General features: G+C 41.2%; 1 protein-coding gene across 1 annotated transcript in view; it reads left to right on the top strand.

The window, feature by feature from the left end:
* Positions 1-330: 330 nt before the first annotated feature.
* st3gal5 (ST3 beta-galactoside alpha-2,3-sialyltransferase 5) overlaps positions 331-20,260 on the top strand; it is a 57,707-nt gene continuing 37,777 nt past the window's right edge. The window contains exons 1-3 of the mRNA XM_087977045.1: positions 331-362; positions 2,970-3,050; positions 19,208-19,328. Coding sequence (XP_087833171.1) covers positions 331-362; positions 2,970-3,050; positions 19,208-19,328 — 234 coding nt within the window. The remainder of the gene's footprint in view (positions 363-2,969; positions 3,051-19,207; positions 19,329-20,260) is intronic.

Genomic DNA, 20,260 nt, shown 5'->3' with positions numbered 1-20,260 from the left:
AATTATTGTATTTTCACCAAGGAGCATCTTAACGAAGCTAATTAATTAATCCTGTCTCATTGCACAATAAAATTTTTTCGTTCCACGGGATGTGGCTGTCCTGGCTAACCTAGTATTTATGGCCCATTCCTAATTGCCCAGAGGGCAGTGAAGAGTCAGCCACGTTAATGTGGAGACATATATAAGCTGACCAGGTAAAGTTTAACAGATTTCCTTCCCTAAAGAGCATTAGTGAATCCAGATGGGTTTCCTGATAATTGACAATGGTTCCATAGCTATCATTACAGACGTTAATTCCAGATTGTTCGTATTCAAATTCCACCATTTGCCATGGCAGGATTTGAACCTCGATCCCCAGAAAGGTAACTTGAGTTTCTGAATTAATAGTCTAGCGATAATATCATTAGGCCATATCGCCTATCCTTGGTATAGTATTCCAGCTAATCATTTTTTTATTTTTGCATTTCCATTCATTCAAAACTTCTTATTTTCTGTCGTGGAAGAAGAGGACGGTGAGGGCAAGAGTTATTCCGCAGAATTTCACTGTTATAGGGTTGCTTAATCACAGAAAAGATTGACAAGGGTTGTGACGGATGATCAGAAATGTTTATCTTGATAAGTCATACAGGATGTCATTTGACCTTGAGAACTATTTGATACTTTTACAGGAGTGGAAACTTGATTGGAGGGATTCAGATATTGAATTCCAGAGAAGTTAAGGACAGGTTGGAAACATGACAACATGTTCAAGGAAAATAAAAGGAGGTAGAGTTGAACAGTGGTTTGTCATGATGGTGAAGTTGAGGATTATTCTTTTGAGGATAGGAGCATTGATGGACTTAAAAGGAAGAAGGGTAAAACCTTGGGGTGTGAGAGCTGTTTACAGTTTTAGATTAACAAGGAGTGAGAATGGAAAGTTAGATGATCAACTGTTTAGTGGGAATAGAATCAAGGAACAAAAAAAAACGGAAATTTCTGGAGAAACTCAGTCTGGCAGTATCTGTGGAGAAAGTGTGTTAAAATTGAATCCAATGGCTTTTCAGAATGGTGTGGTTCTCCAAGCACATCAATTCTACATTTCCAAAATGGTGAGAAAGGAATACTAAAAAAGCAGCCAATTTTCACTCCTACGGGTTTTTGGAAATATCGATCTGCTGATCTTGCAGATTAACTTTAACTTTATGCACCGTTTTTGAACCAGGACATTCTTTCCAGTAGAAAAGCCATAGTAGTGATGGTAGAAGTTTACATTCTCTCAATTCCTAGAAATGTACAATTGATTCTGATATAACGTGATAGTTCCATTCTCATGAAATCTCGTGTTTTAAGAAAATTGAGTGATAGCCACCCCATTTTATCTAATGGGGCCAGAATATCATTATAGTCATTACAGGTAAGGAAAGTTTACATTCTACAAATAAGTCTAAATTCTTCAATTGCATTAAAGCTAATTTGCGTTAGAGAAACATGTGTTGCATCAGAACTGACTGTACTATTTTTCAGTTAAATATTTATTGCCGTATACAATTCCATAAACATGAAATTTTAATGTATCCCTATAGTTCAATTGGAAATTCCATGTTATTTTTATTCTGATAAACTTCACTATGTTTGCATAGATACAGTAATATATTCTGCTTTTTATTCTGGCAAGAAATATGAAATATCTCTAAACTATTATGTAGATTTATTGACTGACTGACTGATGCTTATAGTCACTTTGGCTGTGATTTCAAATATTTAAGCTAAATGATACTGAGTAATATTGCCAAGCTGAATTTTAGATATTGAAATTTGTTCCAGATTGCAGATTTTTCCCTTGTCTCATTGTAAATTATTTGCTTTCTTTCCAGCTATTTTTTTTTTTTGAAATATTACTGGACCACTGAGAAACTGCAGTATAATTTCCTGTAATAAATGCCAGTGACTGGAAAAATGAGGAAAGCTAAACTTTTCAAAGGAACTCTAATGTAAGATATGTATATTTGGTAATACATCTAATATCTTGTTTAAAAACTTGCATTGTTAGCAGAAATGTTTTCCAATCAATGTTGCTTTTGTGAAGAAGCTACTAAACTTGAATTTTGTTTTTAAAGACTCACACTGTGCAGTTACATATCTCTAATCCTAAATTCCTATTCATTATATTCCTAAATTAACTAATTCTCTATCTCTCAACACCTGAGCATGAAATCTGTGGTGTAGGATAGATTAGTCTGCAGCTGAAATTATCACCAGGCAAGTCAGATTCTAGGCTGAATCTAGCTTGATAGATACCATGATTTGGTTTTAACAAAGTGGTATCTTACTGAAGCAGATATAGTCTTCACAATAAAACAGAAGTTTATGAAGCAAAAGAAATCGAATTAACTATGTTATTTAGGTGTAAAGCACACAATGATTTTTAAAGTGTCAACCTACACTCCACTTAATTTGAAACAAAACTCCCTTGCACCTCTCAAGATACCTCTGTACAGTATCTAAAAGCACCACCGTGTACAGTACTCACCAGAAAACATATTTTCCCAACACCTCAATAGAATAACACTGATTTCAACTGCCAGTCTTGAAAACCAGATAGATGTTTGGAGCCTTTACATGTATGCCTGCATTAAAATATTCTCCACTTCAAAATAAACTTTACAGGGTTTTATCCTCTGGTATAGGAATATCACTAAACTGCCTCCTCTAAGGTAATTTTTTCTTTTGCTAACTTTTCTCCTTCTCCATTCATACTTTTGTTTCCTCACACTGAGAGTTCAGTGCCACAGATGAAGTCAACATTACTAACTTCACCCAGGGAAATAAAGACTGTTGAGTGCCATATTGTTGCTGAATTAATTTTAGTGAAATTCATTCTTATTAATGGCCAGTTCGACTGTAATCATCGATACCACATCTTGGAGGTCAGCATTGCTGTTGTGATTCCTATATATTTGATCATTCTCAAGTTCCTGACTTGTTTTCAGGACTGGATGCCATACTGGGAGACCAGAGCTGTTGTTTGAGGTGGATTGCAAGTTACACCAGAGGCTGCCAGGCTCCTCAAGGTGAGGTTTGATACTTGGATTGCCCTGGCAGAGCCTTGCAATACATTCCAGATGGAATGTGCTATATGTTCCTGGCATGCTGACCCCTGAACAAGTTGAGTAGACACAGCAGCTGGGAAAGTGATGTAGACTTCTGAAGGCGAAGATGAGGATGTTGACTGGAAGAAACATCACATTGAGCGTTAGGTTTTGTCTGGCTTCTTGCTCCTAACTGGTGATCAGTTCCAGGATGTGAGTTGGGTAAGATCTCTCAATTATTTTTTGTTGCAAAGACAAGTGGCCTCTGTTTAATGGCAACAGCAGATAGAACCCTTTTTTGGCAATAAATGTTGCTGTTAACAATACCTCCTGAGGCCTGAAAGATTTGGACAGTCAACCCTTCGAGTGTTTGTGGCTGGAAAGCCCAGATATATAGAGGTGATCCTACCCAGGAGCAGGCACGGCTTCCTCACTCAAGCTTCCATAGAAAGCAGAATTGAGCCATTCGTCTCATCAAATTTGTTCTATCGTTTGATCATGGCTGATATGTTTCTCACCGGGCGACATTGGAATTCAATAGTTAGCACTGCTGCTTCACAATACCAGGGACCAAATGCTAGCCTATAGCAACTGCCTGAGTGGAGTTTTCACATTCTCCCCGTGTCTCTGTAGGTTTCCCCTTGGTGCTCAGGTTTTCTCCAACAGTTCAACGATGTACTGGTTAGGTGGATTGGGAAATGCAGGGCTCTGATAGGGAGGTGAGTCTGGGTGGGATGCTAAACAGAGGGTCGGTATAGTCTTGTTAGAACAAATAGCCTGTTTCCACACTGTAGGAATTTTATGGAATCTATGGAACCCCCAATCTCCTGCCTTCTGCTCATAACTCTTGATCCTGTTATTCGAGATAAAGAACCTGTCTATCAACACGTAGTGACTTGGCCTCCACAGCCATCAGTGACAACAAGTTCCACAGATTAACCACACTGTGACTGAAGAAATTCCTCTTCTCTGTTCAAAAGGGTTGTCCTTTCGATCTGAAGCTGTGCCCTCTCGTCCTAGTGTTTTCTACTAATGGAAACATCTCCACATCCACTCTGTCCAGGCCTCTGTCATTCTGTAATGGATTCCCCACCACCCCCCAACTCATCCTTCTAAACTCAAAAGAGTACAATCCCAGAGTCCTCAACCCTCCTGCTAGGGCAACCCCTTCATCTCTGGGATTATTCTTATAAACCTCCTTTGGACCCCCTCCAAGGCCAGCACATCCTCTTATAGATATGGGGACCAAAACTGTTCACACAATTCCAGGGCCTTATACAGCCTCAGAAATGCATTTCTGCTCTCGTATTTTAGCCTTCTTGAAACGGATGCTAACACTGCATTTGCCTTCCTAATTACCAACTGAACCTGCATGCTAACCTGAAGAGAATGTTGAACTAAAACACTCTAGTCCCTTAGTGATTCAGATTTTTGAAGCCTTCCCCTGTTCAGAAGATACTCTATACGTCTTCTTCCTACTTAATCATACATTTTCCCACATCTCTCACTTCATTGCCCATTTTCCTAGCCTTTCCAAGTCTTTCTGCAGCCTCCCCACTTCCTCAGCACTACTTGTCCTTCCACCTATCTTTGTGTTATCTATAAACTTAGCATCAGTGCCTTCATCCAGATTGTTAATGTATAATACTGTCTTCTCCCAGTCAGCCAATTCTCTATCAATGCCAGTACATTGCCCCTAACACAAGGACTCTTATCTTTTTTAGCAGCCTTCTGTGTGGCACCTTGTCAAAGGTCTTCTGGAAATCATAGCTCACGTCTACTGGCTCTCCTTTGTCTAACGTGCTCATTACCTCTTCTAACAGATTTGTCAGGCTTGATTTCCTTTTGACAAAGCTATTCTGATTTAGCCCTATTTTGCTATTCACTTCCAAATATGCTGCAATTTCATTCTTGATAATGGACTCTAAAGCTTTGCGCACAGCACCAGGCTAACCAGTTTCCTGACTTCTGTCTCCCTCAAACTCTTAAACAAGTGTTAAATTAGCCATTTTCCAGACATCCAGGATGCTTCCTGACTCTAGTGATTCCTGAAAGATAGCAACCAATGCCTCTACAATCTCCTCAATTATCTCCCTCTGAACTCTGGGGTGTAGTCCATCCGAGCGATTTCATCCAACTTCAGATTTTTCAGCTTCCCCAGCAAGGTCTCATTAATGATCACCTCTGCCTTCTGAGTCTGAAGGTCTGGTGTGCTACTAATCTTTTCCATTGAGAAGTGGAAGTGGTGGTGCAGGGTACCCCTGGAATGTGTAGAGAGGAAACCTCTGAGGGTTGTGTGTGGGTCCACCTCCACCTGGGTGCCTGCGTGCATCATCTTTGAAAGGAATGGGCAGCTGGAGTGAGATTTCCCTCTTGCCTTGCTGGTGATGCTGAGCAGCAATGGTAAAATGGCTACAATGAGATGCATGCATGCCAGAACCAGCAATTAATGTCATTGTACAGTTGCATTTTTGAACTGTTGAAGTCCTTGTGAGTGTAGTGACAATTGCAATGCTGTTAGCAACAGATCTCAGAATTTTGACCCAGTGACACTGAATCAGGATGGTGGTTGGAAGGGAACTCAAAGGTGGTGGTGTTCCTGAAGGGCTAAGCCTGAAACGTTGACTCTTGCTCCTCAGATGTTGCCTGTCCTACTGTGCTTTTTCTAGCATCCCACTTTATTAACTCCCATATTTTTTGTCCTTCTTCTAGATGGCAGAGATTGCAGATTTTACTTATTTCAGGATGCCTTACCTCTAACCTGTTCCTAAAGCTCTTTTATGGCTGTTTCATTTAAATTTCTGGTAGTTGGTGACTTCCCCTGTCAAAAGGATCTTGACAGTCAGGGATTTGGTGACAGTAACATCATAAAGTATTATGAATAACAGTTGGATTCTTTTTTTGCTGGAGATAGTCAATGACTGGCATTTCAGTGATGCAAGTGTTACTTGCCACTTGTCAGCCGAAACCTGGATTCTGTCTAGTTCTTGCTGTACTTGAACATGGATGGCTTCAGTATCTGAAGAGACCAATGCCAGGCATCAGCAAACTCCCCACGTCAGACCTTTTTGATGGAGGGAAGGACTTTGAGACAACTGAAGATGGTTCGGCCAAGGGTACCATGCTGAGGGAGTCCTGAAGAGATGGTCTGGAGTTGAGTTAACTGCCTTCCAACAATCACAACAATCTTCCTTTGTAGTAGATATGACTCATTCAGTGTAGAAGTTTTGCCTTGATTGCCATTGACTTCAGTTTTGTTAGGGCTCCGTGATGCCACATTTCTTTAAATACTGCCTTAGTATTATGAGGGCTTCTGCCTCAACAACCCTTTCAAGGGAGTTCCCTGATTCCCACGACCCTCTGGGTGGGGTGGGGGAGTTAGAAATTCCTTGCATTCCCTCCATTAACGGCCAAGTTCTCTTTGCATCTACTCTACTGTTGTCCCTGTACTTTTATGCATCTTTTATGTATGTTCTCCTCCTTCCACCACCACCCACACCAACTCAGATTGAGGTTGCTTTTCTTAAAGCAGAGAAGATTATCTTTTTTTCTCTACATAACTAAAATATGATAGCCCGGTCAACATTCTACTAAATCTGCTTTGCACTCTCTCTAGTTCAGTCACAATACTTATACTGTTGCCCAAACAACAGTTTATACAGTTTCATGCATAATCTTCCTGCTCCTAAACACTCTCTTTGGCTAATAAGGGTAAATATTCCATATGTTGCTTTAATCATTTATTCTACCTGTCGTTGCTATCTTTGTGGACTTCAAAACCAAGATCCTTGATTCTTGGTGCTTTCTAAGGTCCACCATTTATCATGCACTTCCTTGCCTTTGCTATTTTGCCTGAGTACATCACGTGGCACAGTGGTTAGCACTGCTGCCTCACTGCGCCAGAGACCCGGGTTCAATTGCCGCCTCAGGCAACTGTCTGTGTGGAGTTTGCACATTCTCTGTGTCTGCATTGGTTTCCTCCGGTGCTCCGGTTTCCTCCCACAGTCCAAAGACATGCAGGTTATGTGAATTGGCCATGCTAAATTGCCCGTAATGTTAGGTGAAGGGGTAAATGTAGGGGAATGGGTCTGGGTGGATTGCTCTTCGGAGGGTCAGTATGGACTTGTTGGGCTGAAAGGCCTGTTTCCACACTAAGTAATCTAAACCTCACACTTATCTGGATTGAATTCCATTTGTCACTAATCAGCCCATCTGATGAGCCCATATATATTCTCCATTAATCTCACTATGTGCCATCATTCAAATTTTCATATCATACATGAACTTAGTTTCAAGTCTAAATGTTATATGCAGCACATATAGGGAAGTCCTTGATACTGATCCTGCTGGACATAGGCTTCCAGTCACAAACTCTCACCTGCACTGTTCCCTTGTGCCTCCTGCCATTCAGCCAAATCTGGATCTAATTCGTTAAATTTCCTTGGATCATATTAACTCTTACTTTGCAATCACCTTCCTTTGTGGGACCTTTATCAAAAGCCTTGCTGAAGTCCAAATAGCCTACTTCAAATGCATTGGCCTCAACTACACACCACCTCATCTCTTTGCAAAATTCAGTCAGTTTGGTCAGCTGCGACCTCCTCTAAATACAACCATGCTGCTTGTTTTTAATTAGTTCCTGCTTCTCCAAATGCAGATTAATTCTGTCCCTCCAAAATTACTTCCAGTAATTTCCCTAGCACTGGTTAGGCCGACTGGCCTATAGTTTCGTGGTTTATCTCTCTATTTCTGTCCGTCTGTCTGTCCATCCTGAATAACAGAACACGTTGACTGTCCTCCAATACTATGGAACCTGTCCCATGGCCAGAAAGGAATTCAAAATTATTGCCAGTGTCTCTCCTATTTCCTCCTTTGCCCCTCTCAACAGCTTTTCACCCTGAAGTTTTTATCTACTTTTGAGCCTGCCAGACCACTCAGAACATCTGTTTTGTCTGTACAAATTTCTTGAATTATATCACATTCTTTCTCTTTTTTTTTATACCCACAGTGTCCCCCTCACTAGTGAACACAGACAATTATTCATTTTAGGACACCACCGATGTCCTTAGGCTCCATGACCAAATTACTACTATGATCCTTTTATCCTTAATGTACTTAGAAAATCCTAAGTTATTTTAACCTGCCATTATCCTTTTCATGCCATGTTTTGCTCTCATTTTTTTTATATATAAGTTCCCCTTTGCACATTGTATACCTTTTCAAGGGTTTTGCTGTTTTAGCCCTCAGTTTCTGCCATAGGCCTCCCTTTTAATCTTGGATACTATATAGCCCTCTATCTGGGGTTCACTGGATTTATTGACCTCACCTTTATTGAAACATGTTGACACTGTACTCTTCCCCCTTGACATAGATGTGTCTAGAAGTATCTGTTCCCAATCCATTCTGGTCAAATTATATCTGATCTTATTAAAGTTGGCCATCCCAGAGTTTAAAACTTTTTTTATTTCAGGTCCACCCTTGTTTTTTTCTGTAGCAGCCTTGAATTTAGGGGAGTTATGATTGCTGTCTGCAAAATATTCCCCCACTGATACTTCAACCACTTGCCTGTTTTCATTACGTAAATTTAAGCCCAGGGCCGTCCCATGTCTTGTAGGGCCTTCTACATTCTTGCTTAAAAAGCTCTCCTGGATGCATTTTAAGAGACTTTTTTTCTAAATCTTTTGCACCATGACTACCCTAATTAATGTTGTGGAAGTTGAAATTCATTACTACCCTATTACTTCTCCACTTCTGAAATTTATCAACTACTCTTCCAAGTCATCTGCCTTGTTTGTCAGACATGCCTCATTAAAATAAGTACTATCCAACTATACTAAACATCCTTGTGTCTTGCCTGGCCCCTTAACAAGGAAACCTGGTCCCATGCTGGTTCATGTGCAACTTGTCACTTTGCAGAGGTTCCATTGTCCCCAGATGGTCCCAGTGCCTCAGAAATCTGCACCATTTCTCTGGTATGCATTCATTGGGATGAACCACTATTTCTAAACTCACTAGCACGTGGCACTGGAAGTTATCAGATACAATACGTAGTACCTTGCTTTCATAATATTTATACAGTGTGAAAACAAACCCTTTGGTCCAACTAGTTCATGCTGACCATATTCCCAAACTAAACTAGTCCCACCTGCCTGCATTTAGTTCATATACCTCCAAACCTTTCCTATTCATGTACTTATCCAAATGTCTTTTAAACAAATAATTGTATCTGCATCCACCACTTCCTCTGGCAGTTCATTCAACAGATTAAATTAGATTCTCTACAGCGTGGAAATGGGCCCTTGGACCCAACAAGTCCACTGACCCTCCTTTAAACTTATGTCCCCTAGTTTTTAACTCACTCACCCCAGGAAAAAGACCTTTGCTATTCACCATATCTAAGCCCCTAATGATTTTATGAACCTCCTTGAGATCGTCCCTCAACCTCCCATACTTCAGTGAAAGAAGTCCCAGCCTATTCAGCCTGTTTTAATAATTCAATTCCAGATGTCATGGAGCTGTACTGAATGGAAACAGAGCCTTTGTTCCAACTTGTCCAGGCTGACCAGATATCCTAAATTAATCTTGTCCCATTTGGCCCATATCCCTCTAAAACATTCCTGTTCACATGCCCATCCAGATGCCTTTTAAATGTTGAAATTGTACCAACCTCCTCCTCCATCTCTGGTAGTTCATTCCATACATGCACCACTCTGTGAAAAGGTTGCCTCTTAGGTCGCTTTTATATCTTGACTCCCTCGCCTTATACCAGTGCCCTTAGTACCCTGGGGAAAAGACCTTGGCTATTCGCCCTATCTATGCTCCTCATTATTTTGTAAACTTCTATAAGGTTGCCCTTCAGCTTCCGATACTCTAGGGAAAATAGCCCCAGCCTATTCAGCCTCTCACTACAGCCCAAACCCTCAAATCCTGGCAATGTCCTTTTGTAAATCTTTTCTGAACCCTCTTCAGTTTCACAACATCTTCCTGTAGCAGGGAAAACAGAATTGAACACCTTATTTCGATAGTGGCCTAACCAATGTCTTCCTGGTAAATGTTTCTTAACTTTCTCCAGTTTTATAATATCCTTCCTATAACAGGACAACCAGAACTGCACACAGTACTCCTGAAGAAGCCTCACAAATAACCTCAATATGACATCTCAACTTCTATACTCAAAGGTCTGAGCAATGAAGGCAAGCATGCTAAATGGCCCTTGACTATCTTGTTTACCTGTAACACAAATCTACTTCCTAAATTCTGCTGACAGGACCTTATCCCTTTCATCGCCTATGTTGTTGTTACTGATATGTACGGTAATGTCTTGTCAGTATGCCTTCAGGATGTTCTCCATCCATCCAGTGACTTCCCTGACTCTGGCACCTGGAAAGCAACATGCTATCCTGGAGAATCTTTTTGCGTGGCTACAGTGGACTCTTGTTTTACTTGCCTTTCACTACTCTACCTTGTAGTCACCTTTTTCATTTGTCTGTTCAGTCTCCACCTATGATATGATCACCTCACTGTATGTTCTACCCATGACATAAACAGTATAACAGATGCTCCACAGTGAGTTCACCCACAGTTCCGTCTCTGAATGCAGTTAGCCAGCAGCTGTAGAAGGATACATTTCCTGCACACATCGTCACCAGGGGCAACTGAAATTTTCATGATTTACCAAATAGTACAAGAGGAGCATGTCATGAGCATGACCCCTGCTGCCATGGCTTCCCTTACACCCCTTAGTTAATTTCTTTTTTTTAAAATAGAATTATACCATTAAACTTAATTCCTTAACTAACTTTACTTCCCTTGCCCTATTTTGCTTAATTATGTTACTTTATTGTATTAGCCCTGACTTTCGCTACTTATTCCTGTTATTTCTAGTTAATTCCTTCTTCCAAAAGTGCATTTTTAAAAAATTCTCAGGCTAATCAGCACCCCCAACTTCCCTGTCAATGCTTGCTTTTCTTTTCTCTTTCTTAATCAATAATTCCCAGAAACTGTAGCTGTTGAACTTCCCTGTCTGAGTTGAAGCAGAAGTGATGGGTCCTGATCCTGAGCCTCCTGCTGTCTCCCCTTTCTCCTGAATTTAAGCTAAAGTGCTGGACCCTTGATTTTGGGACTGAAAATATTGTTTTGCTGCATCTTTTAGCCACTGCCTTTGTGAGCAGTGTCTAGTAAATAGTAACTCCTAGGGTGTTAATGGTGGGGGATTTGGTGATGGCAATTCCATTTTGTGACAACTGGATCTCTTGTTGGAGATGGTCATTGCATGACATGAATATTAATTGCTCCTTATCAACCCAAACCTGAATATTGTGCAATAATCCATGAATACTGCCACTCTTGATTTTACAGTAAGACCATAAAGTGTGGGAGGAGAAGTAAGCCGGTTGGTCCATTGAGTTTGCTCTGCTAATTATTGAGATCCTGGCAGACTTGATGGGAAGCTTACTGATTAAGCAGCTGAAGGGAGTTGAGTAAGGTCATGATCCTAAGGCCCATCTGCAATGATGTTCTGTGGATGAGCTGACTGACCTTCAAAGAATATGCCAACTTTTTTTACTCTAAATGTTGGAGTCAGACATTTCTAGATGTGACCAGAGGCTACAATAATATGCAATCTATGTACATATACTGGCAGTAACAACAGCAAGCATGCCAGAGAATTGCATAAGAGCAACCACATAAGGTCCGCAACCAGATAGACCACAGTAATGGTTCCAAGTGAAAAGGTCTTTAGCCAGAAGCAAACAAGTTGTCCCTCCTGATTGACATGTACACCAAGTCAAATAGGATGTTTGTCGAAAGAAAATTTAAATATGCTCACAACTAAAATTGCCAGGTGAGCAAGTGCAAAATTTGGAGAATCTTGAATGTACATCTGAATTGTTGCGAGTAAACGATACAACCTACAAGTGTCTATTTCTTTCTTTGGTATATACAAATATAACAAGTTTGAATGGAAACCACAACCTGTTAGATATAAGTGGGCTGACGATAATAAGTCTTCTGATGTGCGTGGAGTTCAACATTGTCATCATTCAGGAGACCACCAATATACCAACTATAGCAGAAGAGGCCATGTATAACTGACCATAACATATAGCAGATATGAATGCATAGTTCTGACACTAGAAGGAACTTCAAAAGATTTCATAACAATAGAAGCAGGAGTAGGCCATTTGGCCCATTCATTAAGATCATGGCCGATCTATCCAATATCTCCGCTCCTCCTACCTACATTATCCCCATAACCTTTAATTCCCCTAACGTGCAAAAACCCATCCAACTGTATCTTAAATATATTTAATAAAGCTGCCTGTCCTGCTTCCTTAGGCAGAGAATTCCATAGATTCACTACTGTCTGGGAAAAGCAGGTCCTCCTCCTCCTCTCTGTCCGCAATCTACTCCCCCTACTCTTGAGTCCATGTCCCCTAGTCCTAGTCTTATGCACCAGTAGAAACCACTTGCCTGCTTTTATCTTGTCCATCCCTTTCATAGTTTTGTTTCTGTAAGGTTCCCTCTCATCCTTTTAAAATTCTAGCGAGTACAGTCCCAGGCAGTTCAACCTGTCCTCATACGGTAACCCCCTCATTTCTGGAATCAGCACTGCTTCCAAAGTCCAGTAAATTATTCCTCAAGGAGACCAGAACTGCGTACAATACTCCAGGTGCAGCCTCACCAACACCTTGTACAATTGCAGCCTCCCTCCTCTTAAATTGGTAGCTATGATGTGGAGGTGGACAAAGTTTAAAAATCGCACGCAACCCCAGGTTATAGTCTAACGGGTTTATTTGGAAATACAGCTGCTCCACAGCTACCTAATGAAGGAGCAGCACTCCGAAACCTAGTACTTCCAAATAAACCTTTTGGACTATAACTTGGTGTTGTGATTTTTAAATTAGATTAGATTAGATTACTTACAGTTGTGGAAACAAGCCCTTCGGCCCAACCAGTCCACACCGTCCCTCTGAAGAACAACCCACCCAGACCCATTCCTCTGCATTTACCCCTTCACCTAACACTACAGGCAATTTAGCATAGCCAATTCACCTAACCTGCACATCTTTGGACTGTGGGTGGAAACCGGAGCACCCGGAGGAAATCCACGCAGACACTCAGAGAATGTGCAAACTCTGCACAGACAATTGCTTGAGGTGGGAATTGAACCCAGGTCTCTGGCGCTGTGAGGCAGCGGTGCTAACCACTATGCCACCGCGCCACCCACTTGATGCTGTATTGTGTCTCAGTGGGTTAGGGTAATCTTGCCAGCAAATATTTATCCACATTCTTGTGAACATTAGGGAAAACATCTCAAAGTGAGGGTGAATGAAGGTGGTCCATGAACAACCATAAAAGTGTGAAACAACCTAGTCAACTAATGGTGGTTACAGCCTCCTGTCTGAAAAATAACCCTCCACTACCGCCACTGTCTTTCTCCTACCATCAAGCCAATTTTGTTGCAACAGGCTAGCTGTTCCCTGGATTCCATATGAACTAACCTTATTGTGTGGTACCTTATCGAAGGCCTTGCTAAAGGCCATGTAGACAATCTTTACCTCACTATCCACAACCACTGAATGAAGGAGCAGCGCTTCGAAAGCTAGTGCTTCCAAATAAACCTGTTAGACTATAACCTGGTGTTGTGATTTTTAACTTTGTACACCTCTATGTTCTTGGTCATCTCTTCAGAACACTCAATGAAATTTGAGAGATACTATTTCCCATGCACAAAAAGCCATGCTGACTATCCCTGATCAGTCCTTGCCTTTCCCAATGGATGTAGATACTCTCTGTCAGAATCCCCTCCAACTACTTAACGTTAATGTTAGGCTCACTGTTCTGTAGTTACCTGGCTTTTCCTTGCAGCTTTTCTTAACATTAAACATCCTCCAGGTTTCCGCCACCTTGCCTGTGTGTCTGTCGATGATACAAATATCTGTTGAGATGCGCCCTGCAATTTCTTCACTCGCTTCCCACAAAGTCCTGGGGTATACTTGTTCACTTCCCAGGGATTTATCTACTTTTATGCATTTTAAGATCACCAGCACCACCTTTTCTATAATATAGTCACTTTTTAGGGCATCTTTATTTGCATCCTAGTTCCCGAGCTTCCATGTCTCTCTGCACAGTAAATACTAACGAGAAATATTTTAGGATCTCAACTATTTCCTGTGGCTCCACACATCGATGACCTCCTTGATCTTTAAGGGGCAGTATCTTCTCACTACACCTTTTTGCACTTTAATATACATGTAGATTGTCTTTGGATTTTCCTTTTACCTTATCTGCCAAAGCTATCTCATGACTCCTTTTTGCTCTCCTGATTTCCTTCATAAGTGTACTAACATACTCCCTATTTCATTTGATGCCAGCTGTCTATCCCTGGCATATGCCTCCTTTTTCTTGACCAGAGACTCGACATCTCTGGTCATCCAGTGTTCACTATCAGTCTTGCTGTTCACTTTAACAGGAAGATGCTGGTTCTGAACTCTTGTTTTTGAAAGCTTTCCACTTTCTGGATGTCTCTTTACATGCAAACAGCCTCCCCAAATCAACTTCTGAAAGTTCCTGTCTAAAACCATCAAAATTGGATTTGCTCCAATTTAAACTTTAAATTGTGGATCAGACCAAGCCTTTTCCATAACAATTTTAAAGCTAATAGAATGATGGTCACTGGTCTCAAAGTGCACCCCCACTAACACCTCAGTCACTTGCCCTGCTTTATTTCCTAAAAAGATGTTGAGTTTTGTCCCTTCTGAAGTAGGGCCTTCTACATATTGAGAAATCTTTCCTGAACACTCAACAAATTCTTTCCCAGCCCAGCCCTTAATACTACGCAGCCCCAATCTTTGTTTGGAAAGCTAAATTTCCCTCCTATTATAGCCATGTTATTCTTAAACATCTATCTGTGATCTCCCTATATATTTGCTCCTCAATTTCCAGCTGACCATTGAGGTCCTATCAAAGTGATCATCTTTCCTGAAGAAGGGCTAATGCCCGAAACGTCGAAGATTCCTGAAGAAGGGCTAATGCCCGAAACGTCGATTCTCCTGTTCCATAGATGCTGCCTGACCTGCTGCGCTTTTCCAGCAACACATTTCCATCTCTGATCTCCAGCATCTGCAGACCTCACTTTCTCCTTTTATATCTCACTACCACCCATATACCCTCATTGGATAGTCCCTCAGGAATGTCCCCTTTGCTGTGATTTTTCTGCAATGAAGATGCCACATGCCCCCCACCTCTCATGCGTCCCATTCTTTCCTTTCTGTAGCATCTGTACCACAGAACATTGAGATACCAGTATTGTCCCTCCCTCAGCTGTGTTTCCGTAATAGTTAGGATATCCCAGTCCCATGTTCCCACCCGTGCCCTGAGTTCATCTGCTTTAAATATCAGGCCTCTTGCTTTGGAAGAAATGCAGTTTAATCAGTCTTCCCTCGTTCCTGACATGCTGTTGTTTGCCTTTTCTATTTAACTTTGAGATAGTGAGAACTGCAAATGTTGGAGGGTCAGAGTTGATCTGGAAAAAACACAGGCCAAGCAGCATCAGAGGAGCAGGGCAGTTGACTCCCCTTCTCTGCTACTTGACTTGCTGTGCTTTTTCTATTTAACTTGCTCTCTTTAACTTCTGTACTGGCCTCAACCCTCTCTTTCATTTCACTACTGTTTGGGGACCCACCCATTTTGCCAAACTAGTTTAAATCCCTCCAAGTAACTCTAGCAAATCTCTCCGCCAGGATATTGGTGCCGAAAAAAATGTGTTGCTGAAAAAGCGCAGCAGGTCAAGCAGCATCCAAGGAGCAGGCGAATTGACGTTTCGGGCATAATCCCTTCTTCAGGATACTGGTGCCCTCTTGTACAGTGACCTGTACAAGAGGGGTGCACCTCTGCCCCAGAGGATATCCCAATAATCCAAAAATGTGAATCCCTGCTCCTTCACCAGCTCCTCAGCCACGAGTTCTTGGCCCTATCCTCCTATTCCTCCTCTCGTTAGCATGTGGCACCAGGAGTAATTCGGAGATTAGTACCTGAGGACCTTCTTTTTAACCTCTTGTTTAACTTCCTATATTCCTATATTTACTCTGCAGGACCTCATCCCTTTTTCTGTGTACATCCTTGGTGTCAATGTGTATAATAACCTCTGGCCACTTGTGCTCGCCTTTGAGCAATTGCTGCAACTGCTTCTAGATGTCCTTGACTCTGGCAACAGGAAGGTAACATACCATCCTGTAAACTTGCTCGTGGCTGCAGAAATGCTTGTGTGTGCCCTTGACTAGGCTGTTCCCATCACAATTGCTCACTTTGACTTTGCCATACCCCCTGCTTTACTGCCAGTTGTGGTGCCAAAGACTTGGCTGCATGTTCAGGCTTCTGTATCTTCTCCCCAATGGTAGAGGTTGTAGTAAAACATTGTCAAGGTGGGATGGATCTTTGAGAATACTGGCGGTCTTTCCTTGACAGCGGGCCTGGGAGATGGATTCTGTAGATGGGGGGTTGGCCCCTCAGCCTCTGCTCCAGGGAAAGCAGCCCTGGCTTATTCAACCTCTCCCTATTAGCTCAAATCCTCCAGCCCAGGCAACATCCTTATAAATCTTTTATGAACCCTTTCAAGTTTCACAACATCCTTCTGATAGGAAGGAGACCAGAATTGCACACAATTCCAAAAGTGGCCTTCATCTTCAGACTACCTCTTCTAATATTCAGTCACACATGGTGCTTGCATAGGAGACAGTGAGGACTGCAGATGCTGGAGATCAGAGCTGTGTGTGTGTTGCTGGAAAAGCACAACAGGTGAGGCAACATCTGAGAAGCGGGAAAATCTACATTTCAGACCAGAGCCTATTTTCCTGCTCCTCTGATGCTGCCTGACCTGCTGTGCTTTTCCAACAACACACTCTCAACCATAGTCTTGTGCAGGATAAGCTCCCTTGAATTAGGCAGCATTTACCAAACTGAACTGTTGGATACATTAGGGACATTTAAGCGATTCTTGGATAGGCATATGGAAGATTAGTACAGTGAAGTGTATGTAGGTTAGTCTGATCGTAGGGTAGGATAAAAGGTTGGCACAACATAGAACTGGCCGTTTGGCCCTCGGTGTTCAAACTTTTTTTTCCTGTTTCATTGGGTGGGACCCTGTGAAATTGATTGTTGTCATTGGCTATTGGGTCTGGGATATTGTGATATATGGACCTTGACTTATCTTCCCTGGTTATTTTGGGCACCCACCAGGCATTGTTGACAGTGTTTTGATAAGTTTCTTCCCATTCCAAACGACCGCTCCTACCTTTCCATTTATGCCTACCTTGACATCCCTCCTGTTTTGTCCATTTCGGTGATAATTTTTGTGAGGTTTTGCTGAATACAACTTAATGCTATCATCCTTCCCATTGGCACGTATTGTTCTTCCCACCACTTTTTTTATTTTGTGTCATTTTTTAAATGTACTATATTTATTTCCTTTGGTACAATTGAAGTTGCTATGACCTGATGCTCAGGGCTTCTTGTGACTGCCTTGCTGCAACTGCTGCTATCTGATACTCTGGTCTTGTTGCGACTTTTGCCTTAGCTGCCTCAACTGCCAAACGGTTACCCAATTGAAGACTTCTGTTTGCTTCTAATTTACTGCCTTCAATGGTCATCTAACATAATACCATATGATAATGTAAAACTCTAAAGGCTTACCCACTGTCTATATAAATGTTCGCCTGTTGCGTGCAGTGTCACATTGTATGCAGATCTGAACACAACACTTAGTTTTTACTTTATTTCCTTTGTCCTCCACACTCAGATGTGTATGATCACTTTCTAAGATGGTGTTCTACTCCTACACATTTTCTTGCTTAATAACATTCTTTAACAGAAACTGATGCTAAATCTTAATTACAAGCACTTCAAATTCCACACGTCAGAAAATTACTCAGGCTTACCACTCTCTGGTAAAGAAATTTCTCCTCATCTTGGTCATAAATGGCCTACCTGTATGTTAGACTGTCGCCCCTGTTTATGGATACTCTGGTAATCATTTATCCTGTCAGTCCTGTTAGGATTTTATAATCTTCTGTAAGACCATCCCACCCAATTCTTCTGAACTCCAGTGAATATAGTCCTAAATGATCAAGTAACTCTTCTCACATCAGTCCTGAATTTCCAGAAACCATTCTGGTAAAACTTCGTTGAACTCCCTTCATTACCAGAACATCTTTGGATGATGAGTCTCCAGGTTTGGTCTTAGCAAGACATCCTTACTCTGTCCTCATCCTCTTGCACTGAAAGTTGACATACTATTTTCCTCCCCCATTACATGCTTGCATTCAGTGAATGGTATTCAAGGACATCCAAATCTTGTTGCTATCTTCTCTTCCTCTCAGCCTAGGAGAACAAATAGCTGCTAATTGGAACCATTAGTGGCTAACAATAAGTTGTTTGTGATAGCAGCATATATGTTTACAAGGCTTGGTGTGTGCATGTTGGAGTAAGGAAAAGGACATGGGGTTAGGTGCACAAACTTTCAAAATTTTGAATTTGATATTGAGTCCAAGAGACTGCAAGTGGAAGCTGAGGTGCTGTGTTTCCAGCTTGTGTTAGGCTTGCTCAGTGCTCCAGCAAAGCTTGAGACAGACGTTGGCCAGAAAACATGTGTTGAAATGACAGGTAACTGGAAGCTCAGGGTGACTTCTGCAGATGGAACATAGGTATTCTGCAAAGCCCAGTCTGCTGTCTGTCTCTCCTTAATGTAGAGGAGACTACAAATGCAGAGTGATACCCACACTGAGAAGGAATTTAAAAAAAAAAGATTTCAGATAAATGGAGTTTAGATCAGAGTGGTGCTGGAAGGGCTTTTGCCCGAAACGTCAATTTTCCTGCTCCTCTGTGCTGCCTGACCTGCTGTGCTCTTCCAGCACCTCTGATCTAAACTCTGGTTTCCAGCATCTGCAGTCTTCACTTTTGCCTTCAGATAAATGGAACCTACTTCATTTACCAGTCTTGGAAGTGCGATTATATGTTGTGCAAGTAAGCATGCAATTACAACAATCCACTCACTAAATTTCTGAGAAAAGCAGCGGATATTCATCTAACATTATGAATGCAGATATTTATTTAATTGGTTATGGTTTTGTCTTTTGTAGGTTCACGATTGTGATTGTGTTGTCTTACATTATTCTTGGAATTCTCAACACGTTTCTGTTTCCACATTCTTTGAATGGTGATATATGGAGCTTATACATTGTGAATGTAGAAAAAATAGAGGTGAGTGCTTTTGGAATATGTTTGCCATTTTCAAAATGTATATAACCTTTTGTGTGGCCTCTTCAGATATCATGTTTTAAAATTATCCTGAAAAATTCTGCAGTACGTTTTATGTTGACATCCCACATTAAATAAGTGGTCTCAAGTAATCAATATATTGTCAAGGTTTTGTTTGAGATGGGCATCAAGCAAGATTCTGAGTTTTATTGTTGGAAAAGTGTGACCTCCCAGTAGTGAGCTTTGAGACCAGGAGGCCATGTAAGTAGTGTGGATGGTGGACTACCTGAACCTTGCTGTCCCTTTGTAAGTAGGTTTTTCATGCAGGAATTCCTATTCTTGACCTTCCCATCCTACTGCCAGTTAATAGCCTTAAATGTTCATTTAATAACCAGATAAAATACTTTATACTGTCATTGCTGGTATTAACCCAATGGTGGGCAGGACTGTGCCAAATGATGTGTACCACAGCTAAAGCTGTGTCATAGCTGAAATAGCAGTTATTAACCTTGTTTAGATTTGAAGAAGTTTGGATTTTGAAATAGTACGTTTTTGTGAGTCTGCGTATTTCAGTAGCCATGGTGATTTCATTTTAGGAGAAAGTGAGGACTGCAGATGCTGGAGATCAAATGATTTCATTTTAAACAGGTTGTGATAGCCTTCAGTCCAAATTAGTTTTTGTGTATGTTAGAAGTATTTACTATCTAACAAGGTAAACAATTGTATATCAAGGTTTCTGTTAGAAATTTCTGGACATTTTTTTTGAAGCTTAGGAGTAACATTCATAGCTTAACAAGAGTGAGACCTTCATGTTTTAGTTCTGATTTTGAACTGTTCTGTACAAGCTCTTGGTTGAAGATGGATGTGTAAAGCAGTACTTTTGACAAAGGGTGATGAGTGAAATTGTGTATGCTAATTATCTTAGTGTGAGAGGT

The sequence above is a fragment of the Chiloscyllium plagiosum genome, unplaced genomic scaffold (assembly GCF_037043375.1).
Source record: "Chiloscyllium plagiosum isolate Xiang-an unplaced genomic scaffold, Cpla_swu_hap1 HiC_scaffold_1, whole genome shotgun sequence".
In the NCBI taxonomy this organism is placed as follows: Eukaryota; Metazoa; Chordata; class Chondrichthyes; order Orectolobiformes; family Hemiscylliidae; genus Chiloscyllium; species Chiloscyllium plagiosum.
This window is presented reverse-complemented; position numbering and strand designations above follow the sequence as displayed.